This window comes from Rhinoraja longicauda, chromosome 11 (genome assembly GCF_053455715.1).
Source record: "Rhinoraja longicauda isolate Sanriku21f chromosome 11, sRhiLon1.1, whole genome shotgun sequence".
In the NCBI taxonomy this organism is placed as follows: domain Eukaryota; kingdom Metazoa; phylum Chordata; class Chondrichthyes; order Rajiformes; family Arhynchobatidae; genus Rhinoraja; species Rhinoraja longicauda.
This window is the reverse complement of record NC_135963.1, coordinates 21,195,890-21,218,629: the sequence shown is the minus strand read 5'-3', so window position 1 is coordinate 21,218,629 and position 22,740 is coordinate 21,195,890. Positions and strand designations below refer to the sequence as shown.

Below are 22,740 nucleotides of genomic sequence, written 5' to 3'. Positions count from 1 at the left end.
TTGTTCTTAAGTGTTGGTTGCCTCACTGTAAGTCTGTCATTTAATGGCTTGTGTCTTTCAACAGAAAAAGGCAGAATACACACAATAAATGATTTATTGCGTGAAAAGTCATTCCCATGTGACACAATAGGCTGATGGTGAAATCTCCAGTGTTTTCTGAAGTGGTGGAAACACGTTCATTACTGATATTTCTGTTAAATCTCTGTCTTGAACTCTAACCATTCTTGAAATGATTAACTATGAATCTCCCCAGAAAACCAAACGTGAAAAATAGTAATAGTATGAGTATATTTCAGCAAAGTGGGAATATGAGAAAACATTAAATACAGTTATGGTAGTAAAACTATGATTGGTGGCAGAGTAATGTTTAATGCCTCACCGATTATGGGATTGTTACTGAAGGACTTCTATGTTGAAGTCTCTGTAGAAAGGCTTCACCGGATAATACCGGATAAAACATTTTTCCTAAATCTTCCCATGTTGGGGGAGTCCAGAACCAGGGGTCACAGTTAAAGAATAAGGGGTAGGCCATTTAGGACTGAGATGAGGAAAAACATTTTCACCCAGAGTTGTTAATCTGTGGAATCCTCTGCCATAGAAGGCAGTGGACGCCAATTCACTGGATGTTTTCAAGAGAGAGTTAGATATAGCTCTTGGGGAATCAAGAGATATGGGGAGAAAGCAGGAATGGGGTACTAATTTTGGATGATCAACTATGATCATATTGAATGGCGGTGCTGGCTCGAAGGGTCGAATGGCCTACTCCTGCATCTAGTTTGTTGCTTCTATGATAAGGCATCAAGTACAAGAGTTCCGATGCAGTTGTACAAAACATTGGCTGGATCGCACTTGGAATAATGGGTGCAGTTCTGGTCATTATGCTGTAGGAAGGATGTGATCAAGCTGGAGAAGATGCAGAGTACACTTATTAGGATTGTTGCCTGGACTGGAGAAGATGCAGAGTACACTTATTAGGATTGTTGCCTGGACTGGAGAAGATGCAGAGTACACTTATTAAGATTGTTGCCTGGACTGGAGAAGATGCAGAGTACACTTATTAGGATTGTTGCCTGGACTGGAGGAATTGCATTATGTGGAGAGATTGCAAAGATTGGGACTGTTTTTCTGGAACAAAGAAGGCTGACGTTCTAAAATCATGAGGATGGAATCACAGTCCTTTTCCCAGGCTGGGGGAATCCAAAGATGGGCTTAGGTTTAAGATGATTGGGGAAAGATTTAAAGGGACAGTTTGTTCACACTGGGAATAGTGGGTATATGGAACCAGGTTGCAGAATAAGTTGCAGAGGCAAATACAATCACAATGTTCAAAATATATTTGGAGAGGGACATGGATAGGAAAAGTTCAGAGATACGGGCCAAATGCAGGCAAATAGGACAAGTTTAGATAGACATCTTGGTTGGCATGGACGAGTTGGGCTGACGGCCTATTTTAGTGCTCTGTGACATCGATATGTTAGACTGGTTACATAAATTATCTTATAAAATTGAGTACTTCGCCCACACTTACTAAGCTTATCCATAATGATTCCCCACAATGTAATTGTTAGCTTTGATGTTCAAAAGCTCCTTTCACAGCGGTACATCGTGGCCAAACAGGATTACGCCCATCCTGGTGCAAAAAGGGAATAGCTTCCCCTTTAAATGCCTGCCCGCCTAAAATGTGTGCCTTTTTTGATCTGCAGGGTTCAGTGAGTTGTGTTTAATCCTTGGTTCTTCAGTGCACCATGTGCCGCGGTGGAATGCCAGCTTCCACTCAGTGCATTCACGGCAATCAAGCGTGAGTTTGATCAAGTGGCGGCAGTACATCTGTTTACCCTGCAGCACATTTAATGGGAAACTGTATAAAATAGAAAAAAATATATTGAAGTTCTGAGTATATTCAGGTTTGAGACAGTTTGTGCTTGGATTAACCTTGCTGAGTGAAGTTCGTGCTGCACAGGTTATGCCCATTGCTATGAGTAAATATTAATAGATGAGGTTTGTTAGCAATTCAAAGGCAATATCCAATGATAAATGGATTGCGCCGATGCCCCATTTGTGATTAAAATATCAAAATAGTGTCTCTTTTAATATTTTGATTATCCTGACCTGGATTTTCTTTTAAATTTGCACTTATGTGCTGAAGGATGTTAATGGGTGCAGATGGAAAGCATTTCTTATTGGGAACTCCTAATATATTGAATTGTGGCCTCAGTGCTCTGTATTCGTTATCCCTAACCACAACCAAAAACACCCCACTTGCCACACCATTTCTCAAAGCAGTTGTCTTTGAGCCAAGCAATCCAGGTGAGATTATGGAGAGAAATTCAAATTCATACTCTGAGGTTTAATGCTGCAAAAGTTTGGCCACACAAGAGACCGCAGGAGCTGAAATCTTGAGCGAGAAACCTACTGCGGGAGGAACTCAGTGGGTCAGGCAGCATCTGTGCAGGGGAATGGACAGATGACGTTTCGGGTAAGGACCCTTCTTCAAGCTGATAGAGTAGAGAGGAGACAGAAAATACAACAGTCTAGAACAGGAACAGGCCCTTCAGACCACATTGTCTGTGCTGGTCCTGATGCCAAGTTAAATGAATCTCTGCCTGGATGTGATCCATGTCTCTGCATTCCCTGCATATCCATGTGCCTATCTAAAAGCTCTTAAAGGCCACTATCCTATCAGCCTCCACCACCACCCCTGGCACTCACCATTCTCTGTGTGTAAACCAAAATGTCCCACACATCTCCTTTAAACATTTCTCCTCTGACCTTAATGCTATCCTTTCTGGTCTGACATTTTAACCTTGGGGAAAAGGATTCCGACTATCCAACCGAAGATAGACACAAGAAGCTGGAGTAACTCAGCAGGACAGGCAGCATCTCTGGAGGGAAGGAATGGGTGACGTTTCGAGTCGAGACCCTTCTTCAGACCCGATCTATTCCTCTCAAAATGCTATATACTTCTATCAAGTCTCCCTCAATCTCCAACACTCCAGAGACAACAACCCAAGTTTGTCCAACTTCTCCTCACAGCTAACACTGTCCAATATGGACAGCATTCAGGTAAACCTCTTCAGAGCCATCACATCCTTCATGTCATGCATAACTGCACACAACATACCAAATGTAGCCGAACCAATGTTTTGTAAGGCTACAACATAACTTCCCGACGTATTCTCAATGACCTTAATGATGAAGGCAAGCATACTATATCCCTTCTTTACCACTCTATCTGCTTGTGTCGCCACTTTCTACGAGCTACGGACTTGGATCCCAAAATCACTCTGTACATCAATGTTGTTAAGGGTCTTGCAATTAATTGAATACTTTCTCCTTACATTCAACCACCTAAAATGCAACACCTCACACTTGCTTGGACTCGGTTCCTTCTGCCATTTCTCCACCCATATCTAGAGCTGATCTATATCCCACAGTATCCTTTGACAGTCTTTCTCAGCATTTGCAGCTTCACCAATTTCGGTGACATTTTCAAACTTGCTAAACAACCCACCTACATTTATGTCCAGGGTAGACACAAAATGCTGGAGTAACTCAACGGGTCAGGCAGCATCTCTGGAGAGAAGGAATGGGTGATGTTTCGGGTCGAGACTTAAGTCTGAAGAAGGGTCTCAGCCCATTCCTTCTCTCCAGAGATGCTGCCTGACCCGTTGAGTTACTCCAGCATTTTGTGTCTACCTTCGATTTAAACCAGCATCTGCAGGTTTTTTTCCTACATTTATGTCCAAATTATTTATACACATCACAAACAACAGAAGTCCCAACACAGATAGCTAGTAGGAAGAGGTGAGAAGACGGTGGTGGGGCAAGAGCTGGCAAGAGATTAATGGATCCAGACAAGGAGAGCTTGATTATCAGGTGAATCAGATGGGGGACAAAAGGGTGGAGATAGGAACCAAGACTGGGGGTGTTAAGTGGAGGACAAAAAGGTGTAAATTGTGGAATTTGATAAGAAAGGATGCTGGGATCTGAAATGTTGAACCAGAAGGAAGGGATGGCGGCTCAAAGGGAACAGGAAAGGGAAGAAAAATGTGAGACTCAGACTTGGGAGTTGTGGGTGATGAGCGAGTTGATGAAGAGAAAGGCACTCGGTGACTTGGGTGGGGGGAGTGGAAAGAAATATGTGAATAGGGTGGGGGAGTCGGGGAGGTGCGTAAATGAAAAGGTAGGGGAGTGAGTTTCCTGAAACTGGAGAATTGAATAATCATGCCATTGGGTTAGACATTAGACAATAGGTGCAGGAGGAGGCCATTCGGCCCTTCGAGCCAGCACCGCCATTCAATGTGATCATGGCTGATCATTCTCAATCAGTGCCCCGTTCCTGCCTTCTCCCCATACCCCCTGACTCCACTATCCTTAAGAGCTCTATCCAGCTCTCTCTTGAATGCATTCAGAGAATTGGCCTCTGTTGTAGGCTACCCAAGCAGAATTTGAGGTGCAACCCTTCTGCACGTGGCTTCACTCGGGCAGTGAAGGAGGCTGCAGATGGACAGGTCAATATGGGAATGACCCTGCGTACAGAGTGCATGTGGTCATCTAATCCAGTTTCTGTAAACCTCTCATTATGTAATTAAGATTTCCTGCCATTGATGATCTGTGGTGACACCACTGGGACAGGGTGGAATTACAGCGTGACCCTCTGGCATTCAAAATGTGGCAATTTCTTTAAAATATAAAGCAATACTGAGAGGAAGAACACACACACATGTTTATTTAAAGTTATAACTTAAAAGGTCCTGCTGTTTTAATGTGAAGAATTTATTGTGTGGAGAAATTCGCAGAGAGTTCTTCACTCATAGGCTGGTGTACAAGGCCCCATCGGACACCAAACATCCTTTGCACCACCTCGCCCAGGATTCACAGCAACTGGGACCTCAACGCCTGTCGTCCCGTCGCCCTTTCTCCCGTCATGCAGCGACCCTCTGTGGCTCCGGTTTCAACATACTAGGAGCATGGAGAACCAGCTGGGAACAGACATCGCGACCTCCTCAATTCACTGTCGCAACGAACACCACAGCCCCACCCGGCTCGGACATGCCCCGCAAAATGTGGGTCGCCCTGAACCAGCTCCGCACAGGGGTCGGCCGGTTCAATGTCAACATGCATCGTTGGGGGTTGCGTTCATCAGCAGCCTGCGTGTGTGGAGCAGACCAGCAAACAGCGCAGCACGTCATTTTCGACTGCACTGTCCTCCGTCCCCCTGGTGGAGGGGTAGACCTCACGGCCTTTGACAACAGCACATTGCACTGGATACAGCGCCTGGAGGGCGTTACATAATTTCTGCTGCCTCAAAGCAAGAAGAAGAAGCCACCTTTTGTATCAGTGTCACATTCTAAAATGCTGTTGCAGAGCCTTCAAAATTAAACAACGTTTTTTTAAAGTAAAAGAATCGATAGAAAGGGAGGGTGTTTTTTCTTCTGTGAGTCTTCCACACAGGTTGGTGACTACTCCAGAGATTCTAGAAACTTATCCTTAAATGTTATGGCAATAAGAACAAAGAGCAGTGGTCACATCTCACGATCTTTACGGATTACAGGAGCCACATATGTCAAATTGTGAATCCTCAATGTTTTAAGTTTTTAAAAAATCCAGCCGGCGTGAAATATTGGCTGAATGCAAGCAAGTGCCTGGAATAGAGTGTGTCTTGATAGGATGCTTTTTTCTCGATGAAGTCTTGTGGGTTTTACTTTGTTCTTGAAGGAGAATAGTACTTTGACATCAGATGTGAAAACGATTTCAATGGATTGAAATACAAGAAAGAAAATCCTCCTGGATGCCAAGTGTTCACGCACTGTGGAGAAGTGTCTGGAATGTTGTATTTTTTCCAGCACCTGGAGAGCTATTGGTTCTCCTTCCCCCCCAGTACAATGTAGGTCGGGTAATAGCACGGTGGGTGGCTTGATGCTGCTGCTGCACTATGTGAGCGACACCGAACTTTACAGCAACAAAATCAAAGTTTATTTCAAAGAACTTTGTGCAAAGTTCGGAAATGCGACTTCAAAACACAAAAGCAGCAGTAGTTACCGACTGTTCTGAAGATATGTTAAATGACAAGGTTAAAGCCAGGATGAGAGGATTGACAAGAGGTTGGCTAAACTAACTAGGTCAGATTGTATAATATGCTGACACGAACAGTACAGTCATGCCTTTGTCAGCAGCTGTGTGCCAATCCCCCGATTGGTACATTTTCTTTTATTAAAATTTTGCTGCTGATTTTTTTTTTAACTGCCCAGGATAAATTTATATTTGTCTCTATGTTACAATGCATACTTGATCTGAAAGATATGGAAAGTGAAACTTTTCTAGGTGCCACCAGCACTTTGTAGTTCCCCAACCTCAAAAACACTTCCATTTAATGCTTTTGTTTGGGGGTTTTGAATGCAGCCAGAGGTAAGTAGCTATTTGGGAAAATATTTGTGTTATTTAGAAGGATATGTCACTCAGTTATATCCTTATCTTACACAAAGTCCACATGTAGCCTACATAAGTGTACAAGTCTTAAACTGTGAGCTTTATGGAACATATATTTAGTCAATAATTTTCCCGTCTCTTTGCAATTATATTACAAAATACACAGAAATGCAATGCTACGCTGTCTAGTTTATAGACAACTGCATTCGCCTCTGCTGACTACGTTTCCTAATTTATTTTTTATACTGCACACTGTTAAGCCGAGTAAAGGAGGATCTTTTATCTTCCAATGCATGGTCAGTAGCGCACACTACCTTGTATCTTGTGAACTATTAAGTTTACCAATAGCTTGCCCTCATGAGATATCTGATTCTGTACCATGCAACATTCTGACTAATAATGAAGTGCAAGTCTTACCAATGAATTTCTATTTCTTCATTGCATGTAGATTGTTATGACTGCAAGTGGGATAGGTTTTGCAGTCTCTGGTGCCAGCTATTTTGCTTGTGCTCACAATTAATCTTCTAGGGTTCCTCTCTTTGTGCTCATTCAGACGATGAGTAGACACTCTAAAATTCTGAGTGTTTTTAGTTCTGCCCTATCTGCCTTAGAACATGTTGGCAGCAATTTGATGCAAAAATGTCCAGTTTTTAGAGGATTGCAAAACCAACTAATCTGACTTTGAAATAGTGAGAGAATGAGGGATCGGATCCAGACCTCAATGAAGTACAGTAACATTGGCACCGAATAGCTGGGTTTGGGTTTGCAGGTGGAGTATTTTGGTCCTTTCAGTCCATAATTAGAATGGTAATATTATGTTCAGATATATTAATCACCCTTGCTGCAGGTTTGGCTGGAAACTAATGCCAGGAATCCTATTATTCTTATTCTCTGCATTGTATGCTGTGTATTCAGTATTATATTTCAGGATTATCTTCTATGCTTTTGCTCTGGAGTGTCGCAAACTGTTCTTTGAGAGAGATCCGTGTTCTCACCAATTTTTTTCATATCCTGGACCTATTAATACTTTGCTATAAATAGTGCTGTGGACCCCATCATTCTCCTGCCCTTTGCTGAAGTATCGATTCTTCACTGAACTGTGGGAGGAGGATCTGAGACGGGACAGCACAGTTGTGCAGGGCTAGAGCTGCCGCCTCACAGCGCCAGAGACCCGAGTTCGATCCTGAGTACGGGCGCTGTCCATGTGGAGTTTGTACATTCTCCCTTTGACCACGTGGGTTTTCTCCAGGTGCCCTGGTTTCCTGGTAGGCTCAGTCAAGCACAGAATTAAAAAATTATACATAAAATGAAACGAAGAGACAGTGCAAAACAAAAAAACCTTTGCCAAAAGACAATTAAAAGCCTGGGGTAGTACATAGTGTTCTTTTGCTGAGGTATGATTAGGGTTGTATAGGTTAGTTCAAGAACCTGATGGTTGTCAGAAGGCAAATCTGATTGATTATATTTCACACTCAATGAATCACAGAATGGATGTACAAAGAGAGCTCTAAGCCATTTTTAATGAGAGATGACATTCCACGTCAGGAGCTTCCTGATGCCTGTCCAGCCACACTCTCTGTACAACTGCAATAAAACTACGGATAATGACACTGACCAACTGATGAATGCCAAACCGAAATGGAGATTGGTTTCCAACAGTACCTGTTCAGTTTTCTTAAAACTCACTGGCATACATCAATAACTCTTTATTTTCTCTTGTTGTTTTCTATACAATGTGTACTTTGTGTTAGTGCGTTAAGTGCATCTTGTATTCCACTTTCTCATGTATTTTAACTGGAGCATGAAGGACTTTTAATTTCAAACATATGGTTGATACATAAAATATACAATAAATTCAATTGGGACATGTCTTTTCCTACATTCATTGTACCATCAATTCAGTACATTCTCTTACAACGTGTCAGCACCACACATGTTTCGTTCATAAGCAGTACAACCATGGTGCTTGAGATGCTATTACACAAGGCCTAGTCCTCGTTGTCTAATGGTGGCAGGGCCCTCTTCTATGATTCTTCCCCACAGAGCCTTTGTGGCTGCACTGCACTTCAGTGCGTCCCTCAGAATGCACTCCTGCACTCTGGAATATACCAGTTGGCAGCATTGACTACAGGATGCCTAGTTACAATGGAAAGCCAATAGGTTTTGGGAAGACCAAAGTGCGACGTTCATGAGTTGATGATCTTCTTTTAAAATAAAAAGATTTGATGAGCTTCCAACCCCAGCAATTCCCAGTCATTCTTATCCATCATATCAGGAGCAGGCTGACGTTTTGCAAGCAAATGCCAAGGCACTTGCTAGTCGAAGTATTTAATTACATGAAGCAATCCAAAACATTGGGGCAGGCCTCTATAAACTTTCTTCTTGTGCTGGGATGGAGCCTGAAGCACGAGAAAGAATAGTAGGCAAATAGTGATTTAATGCGATCTGTGTGTGATGGTGCAGTGGCATTGCTAAATTCTGGTCATAATTTTCAGGAGGTAAGTAGTTAAGTCCATGAAAACTGAACAACTAATGTGTTGGGAGTGGTTCCATTTGTGATTGTAAAAACTGGCTGCCGAGAACAGTGGTTATATGCACAATACTAAATAGACTGTGGCAGAACTGTGGAATTGTTTGTAACAACCTAATTCGCTATCTCAGCTGCAAAATCTCATGTGTTTCTCCTTTGGCTGGAATTAGATTCCATGCGCTCTGATCAAAATCAAAACACTGAGTCATTGACGTTGACACTCCAACAAGAGGCTACATTGTCCTACAAAAAATAACAAAGAATATTTTGGTTCTACTGATTGGAGATTACAAGGACACAAACCCTGTTATTTTATAAGTTGTCATCAGCTTTGTTTATTGGACAGTTATTTTTCTCTCCAAGGCACTGCCAGATAAATGAGATGTGCCGGCATCTCTCTAATATGTCAGTCAACAGGTTATCTGCTAACATAAACCGAGAGGGAAATGGTTGTTAGACTATTCAACTCTCCAGGGCTGTGTAGTGCAGTGTCCAGCCAGCACATTTCTAGCAAAAGCCAGTTGGGACAATCAGGTGTTAAACAATGTTTTGACATTTTAACTCGGGAAACACTAAAGTCTTAGTTTAGTTCAGTTTTGTTTAGTGATACAACGCGGAAACAGGCCCTTTGAGTCCACGTCGACCAGCAATCCCCACAGACTAACACTATCCTAAACACACTAGAGACAATTTACCATTTTACCGAAGCCAATTAACCTACAAACCTGTACATCTTTGGAGTGTGTGAGGAAACCGGAGCACCCGGAGAAAATCCATGCAGGTCATGGGGAGAACATACAAACTCCATACAGACAACACCCATGGTCAGGGTCGAACCCGGGTCTCAGGCGCTGTAAGACAGCTTCTCTACCACTGCGCCACCGTGCTGCCCTCAAGTCAATTGTGGAATAAAGAAAAAAGGGTCAGGGTTACTCAGCAGATCAGAGCGCAAATGTGGAAAGAGAGAGACAAACTTAATGTTAAAGTTAATGAGGGGACTTCCCCTCAGCCACTTCAGACACAGAGATATACAGAATGAGTCTTCTTATTTGCACAGTAGATCCTCACACTCTGTAGGTCCACTGTCCACAGAGATACTGGAAGACCTGTGTTAATTTAATAGTACTGTTTTGTTCAGCATGATAGTGAAGATGGTTGTGAAAGATTGCAGCAGGATGTGGATCGATTGGCCAGGTGGGTGGAGGAATGGTTGATGGAATTTAATACAGAGAGGTGTGAAGTGTTGCATTTTGGGATGTCGAACAAGGGCAGGACCTACACAGTAAATGGTAGGTCTCTGGGTAGTGCTGTAGAGCAGAAGGATCTAGGAGTACAGGTGCATGGTTCCTTGAAGGTCAAGTCGCAGGTAAATAAGGTGGTCAAAAAGGCTTTTGGCACTTTGGCCTTCATCAGTTAAAGTATTGAGTATAGAAGTTGGGAGGTCATGTTGCATAAGACGTTGGTGAGACCGCATTTAGAATATTGTGTTCAGTTCTGGGCACCATGTTATAAGAAAGATATTGTCAAGCTTGAAAGGGTTCAGAAAAGATTTACGAGGATGTTGCCAGGACTAGAGGGTGTGAGCTATCGGGGGAGGTTGAGTAGGCTGGGTCTCTATTCCATGGAGCGCAGGAGGATGAGGGTGGATCTTATAGAGGTGTACAAAATCATGAGAGGAATAGATTGGGTAGATGCACAGTCTCTTGCCCAGAGTAGGGGAATTGAGGACCAGAGGACAAAGGTTCAAGTTGAAGGGGAAAAGATTTCATGGGAATCCGAGGGGTAATGTTTTCACGCAAAGAGTGGTGGGTGTATGGAACAAGCTGCCAGAGGAGGTAGTTGAGACTGGGACTATCCCATCGTTTAAGAAACAGTTAGACAGGTACATGGATAGGACAGTTTAGGAGGGATGTGGACCAAGCGCAGGCAAGTGGGACTCATGTAGCTGGGACATTGTTGGCCGGTGTGAGCAAGTTGGGCCGAAGGGCCTGTTGCCACACTGTATCACTCTATGACACAATGACTCTATGATTTTTGGTTACACAATGAAGCTGTGTAAGAGACTACCGTGGAAAACTAGCTATGACTTGCCTTGGCCTCAGAAGGTCTTAGGTAGTTTCTCTAAATGAAAAGAAGCGAATTAGAGAGGAAAGGTTGCAGCTGATCTCTAATACCACATTCAGTTTTTTCTCCAGCTGATACCATATATTCCCAACTAACCATCTGCCCATTTTGTTCGCCTAATGGCCGTTGAGTGCCAATGGTCAAAGACTCTTGCCAGGGGAAATTGGCACACGGGAGAGAAAGCCAATGTGAAAGAAGAAAGTAAGCATGTTAAAATTGGAATAAGGTTACGATTAGAAGGCAAGTGCTATGTAATGTAACTGGGCTGAGTTCCTTGGGCACTGATGGTTTTCTTTGAACGTTTTGCAGAATGGTGCTATTCCAGGTGAGATGGTGAAGAAAGATGAAAATTTGAAACGTGGGAACTGGTCCAATCAAATAGAGTTCATCCTCACTAGTGTTGGATACGCTGTAGGTCTTGGAAATGTCTGGAGGTTCCCATATCTGTGCTATAGAAATGGCGGAGGTACGTAGAATTTCAGTAATTTTTCTGTATAAGCATATGTTCATTTTTAAGCCTATGTGAATGTGTGTTAAGACATTGTTGAGCATTTGCATGCATCCATTGATGTGTGTGTGTGTGTGTGAACGTGCTTGTTTAAATATATGTGTGAGTGGTGTGAGTAGATTTGGCATTTTTGTTTGCTGGTTTGAGTGGGTGTTTGCATGTTTTGATTTGTGTGTCTGTATTGGTGCACATACATGTATCTGTTGTACAATGTATTTAGTATGAGCTACTATAGCACTTTCATCAAAGATTTTTGGGGTTATGAATATGCCCAAATCTGAGGGGCAAATAGGAGAGTGAAGTAGGAAATAGGAGAGTTCTTGAGTGGTAAGTGTGTCAAAGGCGTCAAATAGGTCTTTGGAATTCAACATGTTCTGCATGTAACACAATAGACAATAGACAATAGACAATAGGTGCAGGAGTAGGCCATTCAGCCCTTCGAGCCAGCACCGCCATTCAATGCGATCATGGCTGATCACTCTCAATCAGTACCCCGTTCCTGCCTTCTCCCCATACCCCCTCACTCCGCTATCCTTAAGAGCTCTATCCAGCTCTCTCTTGAAAGCATCCAACGAACTGGCCTCCACTGCCTTCTGAGGCAGAGAATTCCACACCTTCACCACTCTCTGACTGAAAAAGTTCTTCCTCATCTCCGTTCTAAATGGCCTACCCCTTATTCTTAAACTGTGGCCCCTTGTTCTGGACTCCCCCAACATTGGGAACATGTTTCCTGCCTCTAATGTGTCCAATCCCCTAATTATTTTATATGTTTCAATAAGATCCCCCCTCATCCTTCTAAATTCCTTGAATGTCAGGAATTCTCTTTTCTTAGACTAGAGATGCTGAGACTTTTCTCGTAGAGTTAAAGCTGCCAATGATATTTAAGATTATGAATGTAGATGATGTTTTGACTAGTAGGAAAGGCAAACAAGGGCTGATAAATATAAAATACTCACCAAATAACCATACGGAGTGTTTAAGAGAAATCTCTTCACTTGAAGAATAAAAAGAACATGCAATGTAGTTGACATAACAAATATAGATTTTTTCAGGAGATAAGCACATGAGGGAAAAGTAAAGAAGGATATGCTGGATATATTTGTATAGGTATATTATTGCCATGTATGTAGAAATCATACTATACATAAGTACAATCAAGCCATACACAGGTACAACAGGTAGTGTTCAATCTCTACAGTCCCTTCCTCACTTACAAAACCATATCATATATCATATCATATATCTACAGCCGGAAACAGGCCTTTTCGGCCCTCCAAGTCCGTGCCGCCCAGTGATCCCCGTACATTAACACTATCCTACACCCACTAGGGACAATTTTTACATTTACCCAGCCAATTAACCTACATACCTGTACGTCTTTGGAGTGTGGGAGGAAACCGAAGATCTCGGAGAAAACCCACGCAGGTCACGGGGAGAACGTACAAACTCCTTACAGTGCAGCACCCGTAGTCAGGATCGAACCTGTGTCTCCGGCGCTGCATTCGCTGTAAAGCAGCAACTCTACCGCTGCGCTATCGTGCCGGTATCAAGTCGGTTATTGCACCTCAGCAGAATTACACAGACTATTAGTTGACTTTCCTTTCAGGAATGGCTGACTCCTTTGTATAAATGGCAAATGAATACATAAGGGTTTTTTTGGAAATACAGACTGGAAATACAACGTTTTTTTACAGTTTAGGTTATCTTTCTCAGTGAGTCACATTCGCAATGCATTTCTTATATTTCCTGTTCTCAGTGTACCAGTCTCAGTCTGTCAGACGTAGTGTGTCCCATTCTCAATGTCATTTCCATTGTGTCAGATTGTCACCTCTAGCTTATCCATCCTGTGTTAAACTCCCAGTCTGTTATTCCTAGTGCACTGTTCACAGGTGTTTGCTATTCTCAGTGTGTTGCATTTTCATGTCATTCTTATTATTGTATAACCCTATTATTGTATAGTCGTCTGCATCACTCTCAGGCTGTGACATTTTCATATGTTTGTTATTCGCAATATGTCTGTTATCTTTGGTGAGATTGCGTTATCCATGAGCTATGTTCTCAGTCTATCACTGTCTTTCATTATTTGAATATTTGCCACACTCTCAGGTTGTTATCATTCTCTAATAGTCCGTTATTCTCCACCTAGGACATTCTCAGTCTATTATCCCCAGGGTGTAACATTCCAAAGCATTTGTTATTTTCAGCTTTCACACTTTTATTCTGTCTGTCCATCTCGTTGTTTCATATTCTCAACATGTTATATCGTCAGGTTACTTTCAACATGGGACATTCTTGGTTATTTGTTGTTCTATTTGTTGTTCTATTTGTTGTCATGTTCTCCGATGTTTGTTGTTCTAATTGTTCTATTTGTTGTCATATCCTCCGATGTTTGTTATTTCCATTGTATCATACATTCAGTTTGCTATATTGCCAGTTGTTTTTGCCATATTCTTAGATACATCGTTGTATGTTTGTCATCCTCTGCCGATTATTCTAAGTCTGTCAAATCTCAGGTGTTTGCCATTCAGTGTATCACTTTCTCACATGTCAGTTGCGCTCAATGTTGTTGTATTCCCAGTGTCACATTTTCTGATATTTCTTGTTCTCAATGTGTCACATTCTCAAGAGTCTGTTTTTCTCAATCTAATACATTCTGAAGTGTCTGTTCCTCTAAGTCTATGCTGAATTCTCTGCTGTCCTTTTTTTCTTACTGTGTCACCATGTCAAAATGGCATTTTATCTGTGTGTCATATTAACATTGACTTTAAATCTCAATTTAACATTCTCCACTGTCAGTTATTCTGATTAAACTCGTTATCAATTGTATTATTTTCTGATCATTTTCAATAAAGCCATTTCTTCTGTTTCCTCAAAATTTCTGTTTTTCTTACTGTATGTTTGCCAGTCTAACATCTTCTAACATGCCTGATATTCTCATTATGTTACATTGTGTGATTATAATTCTGTAAAATATGTTCTCAGGTATTTATTATTTATTCTCATTTTGATACATTCTCAAGTGCCCTTGTTCTCATTTGTGACACTCTCAGATGCCTAATGTTCACACTAAAATAAAGTCTTTATAATTCTTTGTATAACACATTCTTGGATGTCAGAAGATGTTTAGACTAGAGAGGCTGACTTTTCTCATAAAGCTAAAGCAAGGTGTAACCAGCCAGTGATGTTTAAGATTATGAATGTAGATGAGAAGATGTTTTGACTAGGAGGAAAGGCAATCTAGGGCAGATAAATATGAAATAGTCACCAAATAACTTTATGGGGTGTTCAAGAGAAAACTCTTTGCTTGAAGAATATAAAGAACATGCAAAGTAGTTGACACAACAATTTTAGATTGTTTCAAGAGATAAGGGTGGATTAAGCACATGAAGGAAAAGTAAAGAAGGATATGCTGGATATATTGCATTAAGTATATTACCATGTATATACAAAACATACTCTACACAAGTACAATCAAGCCATATACAAGTATAACAGGTAGTGCAGAGAAAAATACAAGAGTGCAGAATATAGTATTACATTATAGTGTTACAACTACAGAGACATTGCAAGTGCAGGAAAAAGTACAAGAGCTGAAATAAGGTAGGTTGAGAGATCAAGACAGCATCCGTAGCTTATGAAATGACAGTTCAGTAGACTGATATCAGCGTGGAAGAAGCTGTTCCTGACTCTTTCATGCTTTTGTATCTTCTGCCCAAAGGGTAAGGGGAGCGGGATGTCAGTTATCCTTCATTGTGTTAACTGGTTTCCCAAGACAGTGTGAAACAGAGGCAGAGTCAATTAGGGGAAGGGAGGGAGAGGTAAGGTGGTCTGTGCGATGGACTGGGATGCATCCACAACTCTCTGCAATCTCTTCTGGTCCTGAGCAGAGTTGTCGCCAAACTAAGCCGTGATGCATTCTGATATAGATGCTTTCTGCAGTGCATTTGTAGAAATTGGTTAGGGTTGTTGGAGACATGTTAAACTTCCTTAGTCTTCGGAGGAAGTAGAGGCATTGGATAAAGGTTCTGATGAAGTATATTTAGGAGGAGGTTCATATGGACCACAAACTCTTGCATGGACACCTTAAGTCAAGATTCCATTTTCTGTGATGCATTTAACTCACCCATAGAATCACCTAGATTATAAATGGTAGAAGAAGGCCATTTGACCTAACCAAACCATATTGATGTCATCTCTTTCCTTTTCTAAGCCTATCAGAGTAATCCTCAAATCTCATTTTCCTCATGTTCTTGCCCAGCTTTCTAATGATAAGGTTGCAGACAATCACTAAGATCTCTTGGAGCTGTCTCAGTTGCTAATACCATGTATTCCCAAATAGCTGTTTACTCCTTCTAAATGCCTCAACTATCCTCTGTGGTAACAAGTTCCATATTCTTGCCACGTTGGGTAAAGGTGTTTCATCTCGATCCACTGTACGAGTTCTTACTGCCTGTCCAATCCTGATTTTGCCCTCTCTTTCACAGGGAAACAATGTCAGCTTAATCTTGACTTTTTACACTTGACTCCTTAGCCATTACTTTTCAAGAAAAGAAAGGCCTTTTCTTGGTCAGTTACTTTATCTCTGTTTCTAGTCCCATCCTCAGAATCTCTTTGCGTTCCCCATAATATTTACAATATGGTAACGAGAATTATGCAATCTCAAGATTCGCTGAACCCAAGGTCAAAGCAAATTTGACACAATACTCAATAAATAGTTTGTCATTTTTTCCTTGCGGCTTTTCACTCTTATTAATCTGCTTCTCGTGATTTGTGTAGTTATTCTCTGAGATATCTTGGGTATCTGCCACACCATTAAAATTATTACTTTGTTCAATTTTCTTTTCTTAAGTATTCTGCATCACATTTATAAGTGTTGACATTCTTGTGCAAAATATGTCCATTCTTCAAACAATTATTATTCGCTCACTTTAATTTGTTCTTATCCTACTCAGCATTGACCAACCCCTTCACCGCAACTTGGGGTTGCTTGCAAATTTATAAATAATGTTTAATTCAGTCAAACGTATTAATATAAATTATGAGCAACAGCATTGACCCAATGGAAGCCCGATGTTTGGCCTTCTGTCACCTTGAATTAACAACCCACTATCCCTACCCTCTGCATTCTGAAATGATGCTAACTATTTACCCATCCGTACTCCATAGTAGCTGACCCTATTCATTCATTTGCTTATGGAACAACTAATCAGAGACCTCTGGAGAATAAAATACATCTGCTGTATTACCCTTGAATTAACCTGTGCTGTATATTCATCTTAATAATTTTGGTTGCCAGATAGCTCTCCATTCTCTTTTTTGGGGGGGATTCCATTAGTTTTTCAACCAGTAAAGATGACTGGTCTTCAAATTCCTGCATATGTTTTCATAGATTTCTTAGCTAGTGATATTACTGTTGCTAGTTGCAATCCTCAGGGGCTGCTGCATTTTCCAACAAATTGCGAATTATATGTAAGCACGCCTCTTCCATCTCTCTCCTAAAATATTTCATAAATACACAGATGTAATCTATACAAGACGTGGATTTCATTCCCTTTGTTTAATGTCTGTTCTCAGTGAAGCATTTTATGTTACATGTGCCCAGCTATTAGTTTGCCTTTGTGTAATATACTCTGTAAAATGGTGCATTTACCATTCTTTGAAAATATTTAGGCATTATTTTGTAGGTTTCTGCTATTTTTCACATGCCACCTTTATGACTAATATTCCCAAAGCGATGTTATGCTGGCTACTGAATATTTTTCGTTTGCAGTTTGCATTCTAATAAATTCACCGTTAATTGCAGTTGTCAGTCCATTATTTTTGTAAATGTAATTTAACTATGGTGAAAATATAGCTCCTATGGTATTGTCATAAGGCAATTTTATGGATGGGAAATAACATGAAAACCATATAGATAAAAAGGAAGTCGGCAAACAATTTAATTACTCTCCAGGAGAATTTCAAGAAATGGTAACCCAAGTGGCCTTAAGTGTAATTTTAAATGCATTTTGCACCTGTCCTTCCCAAGGTCTTCTCTGCCTCTGACATCTCTTATTCATGTCCTCATCTGTACTCTTGTCACTTTTCTCTTACAAATCAGTGCACATATCCCTTTACACAGACCTACTTGTGTGATTTGCAGAGAAAATGTAAACATGTTTAAATCTAATCAATGGAAGAAGCTTCCCTACTAAAGGGAGTTGACCTGACAATCTCATTGACATGCTTGTTTCTTTAACCTTGCATCTCTTCCAGGCTGAGTGTTATATTGGTGTTGAATGCAAACGAGTCCCCAGTGCAAATGTTACCATCCATGGAGATCCATGGAGTTTTTCAGTTTGTCTTTGTCTGTCACGAGGCTCCCTGAACTCAGTAGAAGCTGATTGTGCAAAATTCCTATTCATTCACCCTCTTTGGTCACTTCAGCTGAAGTCCTGTAAATGATCCATTTTCAAGGAGTGATTTTGTTTTTGGGATACTTACGTTAAAATATTATGGAAACATAAGAATAATATATTGAAAATGTCATCCATTCATTAAAAATCCATACAACAGCACGGAATGGACAGACCAATGTAAAACATCGTTCCTTTGCTCCATGATGGCCATTCGGAAAAGGTTTTTGAAGGAAAAAAGTCCACGCCTATTATTTAGATACATTTGCAGGCATTTTGCTTGCTTAATGAAGCAATCTGTGGCAAAGGAATCAGACTCAAAATGTGTACAAGACCTGATCATTCTTTCATTGTTCTGCAGTTTCACAACTGAGTAGAGATAAACAAAAATATAATCAATTTCTTGTTAATACATGCCCAACTTGTAGACTGAATTACTGATTCAGTAACTAGAATTTATTAGGTAAACAATTATAAGATCTAAGTCAAAACTGAGTGCATGAGCATATAGAATGTTTATTATCTGCCAATCTTGCTGATGAACAATATTACTCAGGATAATTTTGCACAGATTTTATTAGGTACCAGATCAAAACAAGCCAGCTATTTGCATTGAAATGTCTTGATATTAACTATGAAATCTAAAGTGGATACTGAACTATTTTCTCTTATGTATATTGGTTCTACTTTTATTGAATCAATACTTAATAGGATGAACTTTATTAGTATTGCAGAACCTAAAGGATGTGGAATACCAAGTGTAAAATTGGGTATGCACTCCTGATTCACTACACCTTATAATGCAGCATACAAATTGGGCAATGTGAGGCTGGATAGCAGATAAATGTTAATAACAAATTAGTTGCCATATTGATTTGCTTTATTTCAGCCAAAGCTTCACTCACATGTATACAACATTGGCCATCAGATGCTGACATGGTATTAATTTAGATTTAGTTATGCATGTAGCACCTCTCTGGCTTGCACATCCATTTATGATTTTATTTGACACATTACTCTTCATTTGATACATTAAACAATAAAAATGTTGAAATATAATTTGAAATATAAGTTACAAATCCAGTGTCTGGACTTCTCAACAGTTTTGTGTTATTTTGGAGATGTACCATCCTACCTTGATGTTCATCATTGCCTTCATATGATCTGGACATCCATGTTGTATAGTTCAGCTTCTATACGTTTGCATTTATGACTAAAGGAACTTTCCTGCAAGTTGTTCTCGGAATCTGACTGTAATATATGTAATGCTGAATCTTCTTTTTTAAAGGTGCTTTTTTGTTTCCCTATATCATCATGCTGGTCTTCTGTGGTATTCCTCTTTTTTTTCTGGAGCTTTCCTTTGGGCAGTTCACCAGCCAAGGCTGCCTTGGTGTGTGGAGGGTTAACCCGATGTTCAAAGGTAAGAAAGTTAATTTCCAACCTGAACAGATCGTGCACTGAGAGAATGAATGAGCAGCAGAGGAAAGCTGGAGGTGGGGGTGCTGTTAAAGAAGAATGTGTATTTAGAGGATATTTGCAGACTTTCCCAAAAGGCACAGAATCATGTATCTACAAACCAAATTAAACACTTGGAGGGAAAATTTCTTCTGTAGCAGAAAGCAATACCTGTAGCACTTTTATGGAATCATGGACTTGCAAAATTCCTATGTCAGCAGTTCCTGGGGGTTGCGGATAACATGCTGCCACTCTAGTTCTTGTGTTCCGAGGTGGCTGATGTAAACCATTGGTGGGACAGGAGAGCAGGGGTTAGTATGGAAGGTCACCCATTTTAGCTTGGCTTCCACATTCTCCGAACAGAGAGACTTCATGCCATCCCGAATGCCCCGGCTGCATTTTGATGGGGCAGGGATTCCCACCACCGGTATTGTTAGGCCGTTTGCAGGAGACTTTGAGGACATCCTTGAATCATTTCCTATGTCATCCTGGTAACCCATTATTGTGACAGAGCTTGGAGTAGAATATTAATTTCACGAGACTGGTGACAAGTTGTGTCACAATCACTTGTAAACGACTTTACCAGTACTCGAGCTATTTCCCATAATGATTTGTTGGATTGTGTAGGAAGGAACTGCAGGTGCTGGTTTACACCGAAAATAAGCACAAAATGCTAGAGGAACTCAGGCAGCATCTCTGGATAGAAGGAGACCCTTCTTCAGATTTGTTGGATGTTTGTTACCTCATGCACTCGACTGGGAGTAATATATATAAGAATGATTCATGAAAAGCAAATTATTCCAGATGGTTACAAATCCAATGTCTGAACTTCTCAAGAGTTTTGTGTTCATTTGGGAGGTGTTGCGTGACCATATTTACTGACTCACCAGGAAAAGTAAAGACAGGGTTGATTTTGAATGTCAATACTAACCACCAGAACCTTTTTCCCTTGTTTGTACACCATGAGAAATTTGCTGGTAGGCACTCAACCACCATGTTTAACTGCCTGAGACTATGCCTTCCCCATTCAGCACCACGCTACAAAACTGGATGAGGCTCCTCCGCAGGCAGATAAGGACTAACTATAACTGTAACTGTAACAGTAGCAGCCTGCATGCATTTCACTCGAGGGTAAATCCTGAGGATGTCGAAGTCCACGGGGAAACCTGGGTGCATTGAGCAATGGGACCGGCAGAGTTACATTGGAACATGGGGGGAGCATAGGGCAGTGTGGTGGCACAGCGGTAGAGTTGTTGCCTGACGGCGCCAGAGACCCGGGTTCAATCCTGGCTACGGCTGCTGTCTGTACAGAGTTTGTACATTCTCCCCGTGACCTCATGGGTTTTCTCTGGCTGCTCCAGTTTTCTCCCACACTCCAAAGACTTAGCATATGGGGATCGCTGATCGGCGTGGACTCAGAGGGCCGAAGGGCCTATTTCCACACTGTATCTCCAAACTAAACTAAAAAAGAGTTAAATATATAGAACATTGCGATTGTCCGAGGGGATCCAGAGTCAGGGGGAACAGGCAGGAAAGTAGAGGTCAAGAGTCAAATTACCATGATTTTACTAAACAGAGTCAAGGATGATATAGCTTCACCTTGCTTCTATTTCTTGTGTTTCCCAGTTTCCACAGTCCAGTGGCACAGCTAGCAGAGCTACTGCCTCACAGCTCCAGTGACCCAAGTTCCATCTTGACTTCTGATGTTGTCGATATGGATCTAATACATATGTCCTGTGATGGCATGCGTTTCTACAGCAACTCCAGTTTCCCCCATGTTCCAAAGATGTGTGGGTTAGTAGGTTAGTTGGCCACCGTAGGTGTAGGTGAACTGGTGTGTAGGCCCCTAGTGTGTAGGTGAACTGGTAGAATCTGGTGGGAATATGGGGAAAATACAACAGGATCAATGCAGGTGTATGTTTGGTGTGGACTCAACGGGCCCAAGGGCCTGTTTCTATGCTCTATGACTCCATTACCTGAGGGTAGGACCCATCCCCTTAGGCTCTCAATGATACTGAATTGTGCCTCTATAGCTCCTGTTTTAAATCCTGCACACAGTAACATCTGGCTAACTGGCTAGGTGGGACTCGAGAAAAGTTAATTCCACACCTCTCCATCTCCATCTTCCTTGGGTAAAGCTCCTGCTTCAGGAATTGCTGTGTGCCAACCTCCACCCCAAGGCCCATTTAATGGTTATTTTAATTTATGAGCATTTAGAAAATACTCTGATCTTGTTGCACGATGTTTGCTGCTACTCCTGATTTTCTTCTCAGACTGTTCCTTAGTTTATTACGGCCTTGTTTTGTTATATATTTAGTTTCTCTTTGATCATGTAATGTCTGTTAAACCTTCCCTTTGACATTGCATGGAAATTGTCATGGGAACGACATAATTTTCTTTTTGCCTTCAAAGCCCACACATCTGAACCTCCACAATTCAAAACCATGATACTAGCGATGGCACTCTCATTCCAAAGGACTCGAGGGCGAAGATTCCCTCCATGCCATTTGTGGCAAATGTAAAATTTACACTTGTTATAAATAGACATTACAATATTATTACCCATCGGGATTTGCAAAGGTAGAAATATCTGACCGGGGGGGGAGAAGTGGTTGTATGCTCCCATTTTGCTTATATTTTCCAAGCATTAAAATCTTTTGTCTCAGTAAGGATAACATTGCCTAATTAAAACATGAAGCAAGACAGCCGTGTAAAATGGAATTGTTTGACTTCTATCCCCCATTGCCGTGAACAGGAGTCGGGTATGGGATGATGGTCGTGTCCTCCTACATTGGAATCTACTACAATGTGGTCATTTGCATCTCCTTCTACTACTTCTTCGCCTCCATGACTTCAGTTCTACCGTGGACATACTGCAATAATATCTGGAACAGCGAAGATTGCAGCAGCATGCTGAATCCCAACCGAACGACCAACTTCACTGAGCTATCACAAAACATCTCCATGTTGCTGAACCAAACTGCAAAGAGGACCAGTCCTAGTGAGGAGTACTGGAAGTAAGAGCAGCCTTCCCATTTAAGAGTGTTGCACTGATATGGACAATATGGACCATGTTGTATTACTGTTTGTCTCTTCATATTCTGTTTTCTCCTAAATCCAATTCATCAAACATCATCTGTACAGTCTGTCGTGACCTCACCTCTACACTGAAAGCCAACTGCGGAAGCCTCTATATTTAGAGAGGGAATCTTTTGAACCACGTGTGACCAACGGGGCAGCTCCACCTCAGATTCTGATGGGTTTCCAAGGGTCCTGGAGAGTTTTTCATTCATCTCATT

At 41.2% G+C, this 22,740-nt stretch overlaps 1 protein-coding gene across 7 annotated transcripts in view; it reads left to right on the top strand.

The window, feature by feature from the left end:
- The window catches only part of slc6a9 (solute carrier family 6 member 9), a 210,944-nt gene that overhangs the window by 156,843 nt on the left and 31,361 nt on the right, over positions 1–22,740 (top strand). For 6 of the 7 annotated variants that reach the window (XM_078408429.1, XM_078408430.1, XM_078408433.1 and 3 more), the window contains 3 exons: positions 11,393–11,549; positions 19,275–19,406; positions 22,197–22,458. In XM_078408429.1, coding sequence (XP_078264555.1) covers positions 11,393–11,549; positions 19,275–19,406; positions 22,197–22,458 — 551 coding nt within the window. Of the gene's footprint in view, positions 1–5,433; positions 5,455–11,392; positions 11,550–19,274; positions 19,407–22,196; positions 22,459–22,740 lie in introns of those variants that run through there. The other variant, XM_078408436.1, reaches the window with a different exon arrangement.